The sequence below is a fragment of the Impatiens glandulifera genome, chromosome 1 (genome assembly GCF_907164915.1).
Source record: "Impatiens glandulifera chromosome 1, dImpGla2.1, whole genome shotgun sequence".
Lineage (NCBI taxonomy): Eukaryota > Viridiplantae > Streptophyta > Magnoliopsida > Ericales > Balsaminaceae > Impatiens > Impatiens glandulifera.
The window spans coordinates 4582122-4593380 of record NC_061862.1 but is presented as its reverse complement, the minus strand read 5'-3'; the positions used below and the strand labels follow the sequence as shown (position 1 = coordinate 4593380).

Here is an 11259-nt window from a genome sequence, read left to right as displayed (position 1 = left end):
CAGAAAAGTTATTAATTAATAGGGCATTGTCTGAATTAAGAAAGAAGTTGCCAGAGATAAGGAAAGCTGACGCTGAAGTACCTGCACTGAAGAAAACCTAGCAAATTTACCTCAGAAAGCAGCAGCAGCAGAATCATCAGGAGGAGAGGTGGTGGTGTCTAACAAACCTAGTACACAAGACGATTCCTAACTCTGATTTTCACAATTTCAGCACAGTTGGGCTTCAATCAGTGGTGAGGAGGAGGGCATCAGTGCACAAGACGATTCCTAACTCTGATTTTCACAATTTTGACAATGATAGGTCTGAGCAATGTTTTAAGGAGAAGCAGATATGGGCGATCTACGAAGAAGAAGAAAGCTGAAGCTGGAAACTTAAAGTGATATCATAACTTACACCCCACCCCCCAATAGTAGATTATAAACTGTTTTTTTTTTTCTTATGATTTTTCCTTATTGTGTACTTGAGAGATTTATAGATGGATGGCCAAAACTTTTATAGGTTGGTTGTTTCTTTGTCTGAAAACTGTTGTTTCTTTATTGTTGCTGGTGTTTTTAATTTTGACATGTGAGAATTATTTTACATGTCAAATTAAATTTGACTGGATAGATAGAAAATGAAAATATGAATGAATTTATATTTTATAATTGAAGTATATATTTCTTTAGTTTTCAAATGAGATCTCATTTGATCTTCAGCTTTCTAATATAGTGTTGGGATTCTTTGAAACAAGAAACGAATGAGATCAAGTTTTGACACTAGCTTGATTGGGTGAGCTTGTATATAATGGTGCAACCTCTTCTCTACCCAGGCTAGTGCCCAACAAACCTTCTCCACAAAAGAGTAATTTAACTCATAATCGGTGGTCATCATTTTGCTGATGAATGGCGCAACCTCTTCGTTACCTAGGCTAGTGCCCAATAGACCTTCTCCACAGAAGAGTCATTTAACTCATAATCGGTCATCATTTTGCTGATGTAGTAGATTGCCACCTCTTCTTTGATTTCATTCTCCTAGACTAGAATGCTCCCCATGGATGACTTAGTGATAGTGAAGTGAAGAATCAAAGAAACTCCTGGCCTTAAAGACATGAGGATAGGAAGGGATTACAAATACGCCTTCACCTTCTCGAGGACATGTTAATGAGTATCACTCCAAACAACTTTTGACCCTTCTTAAGATGCTTGAAGAGATGATCGCAAGTGTAAGTGAGATTACTAATGTAGCGACTAATATATTGAATTTTGTCCAAAAATCTTCAAACCTCTCGCTCATTTTGGGGTGATGTCATGGCTGTGAAGGCCGCAATTTTGCTAGAGTCGACTTCTATTCCACTTTGAGTAATCAGAAATATTATCATCTTACCAGTAGTGACACCGAAGGTGCACTTCATTTGATTTAAACAGAGATGGTATTTCCAAATCCTCTAAAGGAATTTCTCCAAGTTCGTGATATGTTCAGCTCGATTCTTGGATTTGACAATGATATCATCAATGTAGACCTTGACTTTCTTGTGGATTATGTCGTGGAGAATAGTTGTGAATTATGGTTGCTTTCTGATACGTAGCTCCATTGTTCTTTAGTCCAAAGGGCATCACTTGATTGCAAAAGACACCGACCTCTATGATGAAAGTAGTTTTCTCCTTGTTTTCAGGCGCCATCAGGACCTGATTATATCCATTAATCTAAATTTAAAAAATACATATTTTCTATTACTAACAAATACTATTAATAAACTAATTGAAAAAAAAACTTAAATATACATTGTAAAGTTATTGCAAATCATGTTATTAAATGGCTAAAATTATTGTTAAAATTTAAGATATAAATTTTATATATATGACAAAATATATAGCAAGTAAATTAAATGTATAAATTATTTAAAAAAATACCTATTAATTGCAAATGGTCTTGCAAGATAAGTTTGTAAATTAATTGTGAATATTTAAAATATATAATTGTTATGTATTATAAAATATATACATTTGAAATTACTATATTTATTATTAAGATATATGAAACTATTGTAAAAATGTTGTAGAATATATGGTTAATTAAATCAGTAAAATATAAAAAGAAAAATTAATTTATAAATTAATGAAATCATGTTGAAATAATAATTTTAAATATTTTTAAGAAATATTTTTACCAACATAAATGTTAATACAATTTTTGATAGAAAAAATAAATTAATTAATATTAAACAATAAATTAACCCACTGTTCAACTTTAATTTGACATTTAGAATAATTCTCACATGTCAAAATCAAAAACATCATCAACAACAATGAAACAACCTATAATAGTTTTGGCCATCCATTTGTAATCACTCAAGTACACAGTCAGGAACAAACAATCATAAGAAACAACAAACAGTTCATAATCTTTTCAATTGGGGGATGGAATGTAAGTTAAGATATCACTTTATGTTTCCCAGCTTCAGCTTCTTCTTGTTTTTGCTGCTGTTGAAGGATCCAGATCCCAACAGCATTCTGGCAGATCATCAGTCCTTTCTCCACCTCTAATTCGCCAAGAAGGAACACGATGTGAGAATCTCAACATTTCCTTCTTCAAAACCCAACAAATGGAACCCTTATCTAGGTTCCTCCCATACATAGTCCTGTAACCATCTACTTTCACCTGTGGACTCATGCACTCCATCTTCTTCATCATAATCCATCATAACTTCCACCATCTCATATTGATGCCTAACTTCAGAGGGGGTCTCCCTGTTCCATTCCGATGACCAGTTCTTATATATGGCCCATATATCTCCGCCCCTAGGATATATTCTAAGGCATCCTCCCCGTTTTATTTTTTCTCTGCACAATACATGAGAAAAGATGTCCACATCTTCAACCACATCAATGTTTGTTGTCCTAAAATTTCCACAAGATTTCGTAAAGCCAGATTCTATCCAATTCACTGATCCGAACTCCGCATCAGTTTTGGAGTTCATGTAACTGATTGCAACTTTAAACGGTGAGACTGAAATCACTTGGAGGTAGAGGTGGCACCTATGGCGGAAGAGGAGGCTGCTAGGGAGGTAGAGGTGGCACCTATGGCGGAAGAGGGGACTCCTACAGAAATTAAGGAAATTAAGGAAGAGGTGGCTACCAGGGTGATAGAGGAAGAGGCTACAATGGCGGTCGAAAAGATTTGTTGAGAAAGACTACAATGGCGCAAGTAGCTATGCTTTGAGAGCTCAAATTCTTTGTCCAAGCTTGGAGGGTACAAAAGAAATGAAAACTACATTGTATGTGTATGTTGCATCTAAGACAAAATTCAAAGGGGAAATTGATTTCTATGCAATTTTTGGTCTAAAACCATCTGCCGTTAAGGCTAGGCTCATCAAACAGTATAAGGAGATGTGTTGTGTACTTAACTCTTATTACAACAAAACTGTTGGGGCAGATAGGGCATTTAAGCTTCTATCGGAAGCATGGAATATATTTTCCATGCTCAGTGAACGAACCGAGAAGGAGAAGAAGGAGAAGGAGGAGAAGGAGAGGTGGTGGTTTCTAACTAGCCTAGTACTGCCACAATTTCTGGCACAGTGGAGCTTCAATCAGTGGTGATGAGGAGGATATTAATGCGACATGACGGTTCCTGACTCTGATTTTCACAACTTTGACAATGAAAGGTCTGAGGAATGCTTCAAGGCAAAGCAGATATGGGCAATTTACGACGAAGAAGATGGTATGCTACGGCTGTACTGTCTGATTCATCAAGTGAATTCAGTTTCACCTTTTACAATTGTAATCAGTTACATGAACTCTAAAACTGTTTCAGAGTTTGGGTCGGTGAATTGGATAGAATCTGGCTTTACGAAATCTTGTGAAAATTTTAGGACATCAAACATTGATGTGGTTGAAGAAGTGAACATCTTTTATCATGTACTGAGCAGAGAAAAAACAACACGGGGAGGATGCCTTAGAATTTATCTTAGGAGCGAAATTGAGAACGGTAATTGTAATATTCCTTCCATAAGCTTCTAAGGCCTACCTACCTTCTGATACTTCCTATGATCAGGACCCGCCCGGGCATTGTGTTTTAAATTAAGTCTCAAACTCAGAAACAAATATTCCTCACATTCTCTATTCTATCTTCCACAATAAGGGTTGAAAAATAGATGATTCATTCTCCTGCAAAATTCAACCAGAACTGTTGTAAAGAATCATCCTTTACTCTTTTTCAATGCTAGGACAAAAGGATATTACATAATTCTGGGCCATGTTTGATGAAAGGTTATTTGGAAATAATACAAATATTTCCCACCATGAATTAATTCATTCAAATAATCAACCAAATACTTTATTTTTATAATATTTTAAACATTTAACCCAAATGACATAAGTTAAGAAGGTTTGAAAGACATCCTTATAATCACCTCCGGAAATAGGGTCTTCCCCATTCGAATCTTCATTCTCAAAACCACATGTTGCAAAATCTTCAATTCCAGTATCATCCAACTCAGCAATATCATTAATGTTGTAAGTTTCATGAAATTCTTCATTTACACTATCAACTGAAGTAAACATAATGGGTGACCTTTGACTACTTTCATCAAATAGATTCACTATGTGCTTGAGTGAGGGAGAAATCTCCTCCGACATGCCTATGGAATTCACCATCCTGTCAATGCGATCTATATGGATCATAACAAGAAAATTTTCACAAAGAGATGTAAGAGTAAAGGATAACAACACACTGTAATTGTTAGAAAACCAATATCCAGTCAAGTTTGTCCTTTATACTAAACAACTTATATTTATTTTATATTTCATTTCAGGTCCTATAAAATGAGAATAGATCTCTAGGTTATAGGAAAGAAATGAATAGTGTGGATACTCTCCTCCCTACAAAGTTCCCTTTTATATTTCTTATTGAAACAAAGTCATAATCACCATGAAATCAAAACCAATATACCTTTGGCGAAATAATGATCAATACTATCAAATTTCTTCACATTGAGGGACTCAAATGACAATTCAAGTGCTGATGAAGGCGATACCTGCAAATGCATTCACCCTTAGTTTTGAAATCATCATTTTGTAAAACAATTATTATTACTGAATACTAACCTTCTAGTCTGACTCTTTCTTAGAATTATTGGAGAATAAGATTAGGAGAAGTTATTGGAGAAAACCTACAGCCACATGGATAAATGATTGTATCGTTAACTAATGTGGGCATTTTAAAACTATTCGTTCAAAATATAATCCTTCTGTTAAACAATCTACCTTGATATAAATCCTGATAACATTATATGGAAAAACATAATCTACTAATGGTGCGACAACAACTGTCCATCTGATCCAACAGACACAAGTTATATTTATCCATTGGTTAAAAACTAACTTTTTTAACAATACTATGTAACCCCAGTTATGTTATAGGCATTTCCATTAATATAATATAAGCATAGTGACAAAACATAATCTACTAATGGTGCGACAACAACTGTCCATCTGATCCAATAGACACAAGTTATATTTATCCATTGGTTAAAAACTAACTTTTTTAACAATACTATGTAACCCCAGTTATGTTATAGGCCTTTCCATTGATATAATATAAGCACAAGTGGTAGAATAGTTTCCAAACATTCCATTCACCTTAGTGACTAATGCTCATTTTCTGTACCCTGTATAAAACTGATTTTATAAGTTTATACATATCAAACAAAAAAAATACTCAATAAAGACAAGAAAGTACATTGACAGGTGATAGAAAATTAAAGGAATCCAATTAGGAACAACCAAAGAAGCCTTGATCGGGCATAACAATTGGGGAATTCATAACATCCTTCCTAATAAAAGAGCACAACACAAATAGTTTCTCGTCAACAAAGAGCACAACACAAATAGTTTATGCAACTTCAACAACGGTAGGTAAACGTGCTTTAAAAAAAATCTATTAGATCGTGTTCTTTCTATGCTTATGCTTGTTTTTTGTTTTTGAACCGATGTGGGACTTCTTTACATTCTTTAACAATTATTAATTATTAACCTTTCTTTTGTCATAAAATAATATTATATATTTAAATTTAACTTATTGTAAAACTAATAATTTTTAACCAATATTCAATTTTTTTTTCAAGTATCTTATATAAGAGTTATAATATGATTAAATTGAGTTATAAAATCTATATTTGTAAACACAACTATAATCTTATCAAATCATGTTTTAGAATATTTATATATTTTTTTAATTTAGCAGAGTTTAAATTTTAAATTTTTGACGAAAATTTAATTCATATTATTTATTAATGTATTGTTTGAATTATACTTTATTTTATTTATTTTGTAATAAATAAAAATATTTCACTCTTTATTTGGCATACTTCCTTTGAATTGTAATCCTTCAAAATTATTTTGAAGGATGCGCAAATTAATTTTTTACATCATAGTTAATTGTGTTCAAAATCAAATTCTTACATCCTAATTGTTCTATACATGACAAGGGACCTTATCTTCTCTTTCCCCCTCTCTTGAGAAGTCATTTAGTTAGAGGAGCGAATAAAAAAGGGACAAAGGCCATACTAACTAGAAGCCACAACATGTCTTCTATTTTTTTCATTTTAATAAGTTAGTTAGTTTGAGAAAAAAAATCAAAATTAAAGTGTTTTTAGTGAAAATCAAATATTTAAAATAAAACTCTTTTTATTGGAGCTAAACTAATAAATCATTGTAATAGTTTTGTTATTAACATTTATATATAAGTTTGATAAAATAATATACTTAAAACTATCAAATTCTTGAAAATATTATTGAATTATCCTATTCTTTAAATAAAAGAAGAAAAAACAATTAGGCTCAATAATGACAAAAAAAAAGTGTGATGTCCCACATTGTTAGATGAAGTGATAATAAGGATCCGGTATTATTATAAGAGGGGAGTTGGTAATTAGAAAAAATTAAGAAGCCAAGCATTGAACACAAAGCGAACTATTCTTTCGCCTTTTACTAAAGAATACCGTGTGTTCTTTGCAATATGTGGCATACGCCTATTTATGTTTGGTCCTCTAATCAGATGCACCCTACAATTGAGTTTACACTTTGAATTTTTCTTATCTACAAAAATTTAATTCATAATAATTATTAACGTATTATTTGAATTATACTTCAAAAAATTGTAATAAATAAAAGTATTTCACTCTTTATCTGTCATACTCCCTTTTAATTGTAATCCTTCAAAATTATTTTCGTTTAGATGCTCCATTTTAATTGTAATCCTTCAAAATTATTTTCGTTTAGATGCGCAGCAGATTAATTTTTTACACCATAGTTAATTCTCTTCAAAAATAACTTCTTACATTCTAATTGTTCTATGCATGACAAGGGACCTTATCTTCTCTTGCCCCGCTCTCGAAAAGACTCAATCATTTAGTTAGAGGAGCGAATGAAAAAGGGACGAAGACCCTACTAACTAGGAGCCACAACATGTCTTTTATTTTTCCATCTTAATAAGTTAGTTAGTTTGAGGAAAAAAATCAACAAATGTCATTGTGTGCAAACCGGTAAAGTACACAACATAAAACTACACTATTTTCCCTTCGGTCGTCGGCGTACGCTTCGGAGAGGAAAAAGGGTAAAAATAATTTGGACCATTTCTCGATTTGTGCGTGTAATTCTTGCGCAGGGGCCATGCTAATCTTCTCTGTATCGTTCAAATTTTATCGAATGTCCCCGAAGGGACATAACCATCTCTCTCATTTTTAAAAAGACTTCATTCTTAAGTTAGAGGAGCGATGTAGGATCAATTTTAGAAAATGAATGGACAACTGCTATTTTTTGTGATCGCTACTAGAGTGTTTTTCTAGGAACGCATGTGTTCTATATAGAGAATGAGGGTATTTCAAAGTATGCCCTCAATTTATAGGGTTTTTTCTTTTGAGGGAATATTGATTTTATGAGAGAAAAAGAATGGGGAGCTACCCATTATGTCATGTATATAAGGTGTCCAAGGGCAGAGCTAGGATTTAAAATCTAGTCGAGCTAAGTTATTTCCATAAAATTTACCCGGCTAGAATGATAATAATATGAAAAAAAAATATACGTAGTTTACGGTCGTTAGGTCCCTTCAATCCAAATTAAAGCGTTTTTAGGGAAAATCAAATGTTAAAAATTAAACTCTTTTTATTGGAGCTATACTAATAAATCATTGTAATAGTTTTTTATTAATATTTGATAAAATAATATATAGTTAAAAGTATCAAATTCTTGAAAGTATTATTGAATTATCCTATTCTTTAAATAAAAGAAGAAAAAACAACATTAGCCTCAAAGTGTGTTGTCCCACATTGTTAGATGGAGTGAAAATAAGGATTCTATATTATTATAAGAGGGGAGTTGGTGATTACAAAAAATTATGAAGCCAAACACTGAAGACAAAGCAAACTATTCTTTCTCCTTTTATTTGCAATACGTGGCATACGCCTATTTTTGTTAGGTCCTCTAATAGGAGGCACTCTACAATTGAGTTTAAACTTTGAATTTTTCTTATCTACGAAAATTTATTTCATATTATTTATTAATGTATTATTTGAATTATACTTAAAAAATTTGTAATAAATAAAAGTATTTCACTCTTTGTCTGACAACATACTCCCTAATTGTTTTTCGCATGACTAAGGACCTTATCTTCTCTTGCACCCGCTCTCACGAAGACTCAATCATTTAGTTAGAGAAGTGTGATCCAGAATGGTATTCTAACTGACGATAAATATATATGTAAGTGTTTTATCTTAGTTAGTCGATGTAGTATGTGTCTTAAGGAGGTGGAGACGATGTAGTATGTGTCGCTGGTATTTAGTGTATTATTTGGAGTATTACTTCTATTTTTTGGGTTATGTCGATTAAAAATCTTCTACGGTATTCTTTAGTAAAAGGTGAAATAATAGTTCGCTTTGTGTTCAGTGCTTTGTTTCGTAATTTTTTCTAATTACCAACTCCCCTCTTATAATAATACCGGATCCTTATTTTCACTTCATCTAACAATGTGGGACATCACACTTTTTTTTTGTCATTATTGAGCCTAATTGTTTTTTCTTCTTTTATTTAAAGAATAGGATAATTCAATAATATTTTCAAGAATTTGATAGTTTTAAGTATATTATTTTATCAAACTTATATATAAATGTTAATAAAAAAACTATTACAATGATTTATTAGTTTAGCTCCAATAAAAAGAGTTTTATTTTAAATATTTGATTTTCACTAAAAACACTTTAATTTTGATTTTTTTTCTCAAACTAACTAACTTGTTAAAATGAAAAAAATAGAAGACATGTTGTGGCTTCTAGTTAGTATGGCCTTTGTCCCTTTTTTATTCGCTCCTCTAACTAAATGACTTCTCAAGAGCGGGGGCAAGAGAAGATAAGGTCCCTTGTCATGCATAGAACAATTAGGATGTAAGAATTTGATTTTGAACACAATTAACTATGATGTAAAACATTAATCTGCGCATCTAAACGAAAATAATTTTGAAGGATTACAATTCAAAGGAATTATGCCAAATAAAGAGTGAAATACTTTTATTTATTACAAAAAAAATAAAAATAAAATATAATTCAAACAATACATTAATAAATAATATGATTTAAATTTTTGTCAATAAGAAAAATTTAAAATTTAAACTCTGATAAATTAAAATAATATATAAATAATCCAAAACTTGATTCGATAAGATTATAGTTGTGTTTACAAATATAGATTTTATAACTTAATTTAATCATATCCTAGACCAGCAAAGTAAGGTCTTTGTATAACTCAATTAAATCATATTATAACTCTTATATAAGATACTTGAAAAAAAATTAAATATTAGTTAAAAATTATTAGTTTTACAAAAAGTTAAATTTAAATATATAATATTATTATAATTTTCATTAATTTATTTTATCATAAAAGACATGTTAATAATTAATAATTATGAAAGAATGTAAAGAAGGCCCACATCGGTTCAAAAACAAAAAACAAGCAGAGAAAGAACACGATCTAATAGATTTTTTTAAAATCACGTTTACCAATCGATGTTGAAGTTGCATAAACTATTTGCATTGTGCTCTTTGTTTACGAGAAACTGATTTAATTCGTAGTTCGATTCAACCTCTCATTAAAAAAGATATAACTTGGTTCTATTTCATCTCTTCAACAAGTTTAGTAATAACATAATTGTTTGTCCTATCGTTCCGGAACAGGTATTAAAAGTGATTATAGAAAAGAGAATTGAGGGTCTAAATCAATATTGTAATTAAGAAACCATTTTTTTGAATATATATTTCGAATAGAAAAGCAACTTTCACAAAAAAAAAAGTGATTAGATAAAACGAAACGAAGTAGTGTCATTGACATAACAGATGTCACAAGTCTTTTTCAAAAGATGAATAAGTCCATTTATTTGTTTAGATTGACACTTCGAACATAAACTGAAATATTCTGGAACTACAAAGATAATTATTAAATCATTAGCACCGCATAAAAGCATTGCTCATAAAGTATGTTTAATTGGTTATAATTCTCTTTTTACTCTGCGCTGTTGATTTCACTATTATTCGTGAGTAATAATAGAATAATTCTATTATATTTATAGACCATTCTTTATTTTTCTCAAAAATGCACTACAACAAAACACACTTTTAGCCACCTTTATATGCCAACGCTTATTAAGCGTGGGTAAAAATTAAAAAAGTAAAAACTTTTGGCAACCTTTATACTTTACAACCACATTTATTTTTTTTATATACAAACTTTGTTAAAAACCTTGAAATTTAACTATTATAAACTTAATAATTTTTATGTTTTATTTTTAAACTTTATAAATATTTTATATCACTATTTTAAAATTTTAAAATAAAATTTGACTTAAAATTTTATTTACACTAAAATTTAATTCATACATTTTAAAAATTTTATAACATTATTAATTTTTTTATTAACATTTGTCTTTTATTTAAGTATTTAAAATTAATTAAATTAAAAGTAAAAACTAATATAAACCAAAATTAAATAAATTAAACATTATATTATATTTAATAATAAAATTTTAATTTATATATATGTATTTTAGAACTAGAATCAGTTTTTAATTATCAAGCCTAACTCATTTTCTTTCTAAGCTGACCAATTCTTTCTAACCTAAAAAATCCTTCTGTCTGTGTTAATAAGACTATCATCCTTCTACTCTCTACAACCAGATTTCCGTGGTATCATCCTTTTACTCTCTGTAGCCAGATTGTCGTACGCACGAGGTTAGTT

At 30.5% G+C, this 11259-nt stretch overlaps 1 protein-coding gene and 2 non-coding genes across 3 annotated transcripts; 1 reads left to right on the top strand and 2 right to left on the bottom strand.

Annotated features, from left to right (window-relative positions):
- Window positions 1-2409: 2409 nt before the first annotated feature.
- Window positions 2410-2957, bottom strand: LOC124929614. The gene is made up of 2 exons (XM_047470049.1): window positions 2639-2957; window positions 2410-2519 (listed from the first exon to the last, which is right to left on the bottom strand). The coding sequence occupies exons 1-2, from the start codon at window positions 2955-2957 to the stop codon at window positions 2410-2412; spliced, it is 429 nt and encodes a 142-aa protein (XP_047326005.1).
- A 3966-nt stretch (window positions 2958-6923) lies between these two features.
- On the top strand, window positions 6924-7038 carry LOC124922889. Its single transcript, XR_007097939.1, has one exon. It is a non-coding gene; the product is annotated as a U5 spliceosomal RNA (small nuclear RNA).
- Window positions 7039-7596: 558 nt separating this feature from the next.
- LOC124923031 lies at window positions 7597-7699 on the bottom strand. Its single transcript, XR_007098071.1, has one exon. It is a non-coding gene; the product is annotated as a U6 spliceosomal RNA (small nuclear RNA).
- Between the last annotated feature and the right edge of the window lie 3560 nt (window positions 7700-11259).

Coding starts and splice junctions, on each gene's coding strand:
- LOC124929614 (XM_047470049.1), bottom strand. CDS start 2,957: ATGAACTCCAAAACTGATGCGGAGTTCGGATCAGTGAATTGGATAGAA. Junction 2,520..2,638: donor TGGAGTGCATGAGTCCACAG/GTGAAAGTAGAT, acceptor TTGGCGAATTAG/AGGTGGAGAAAGGACTGATG.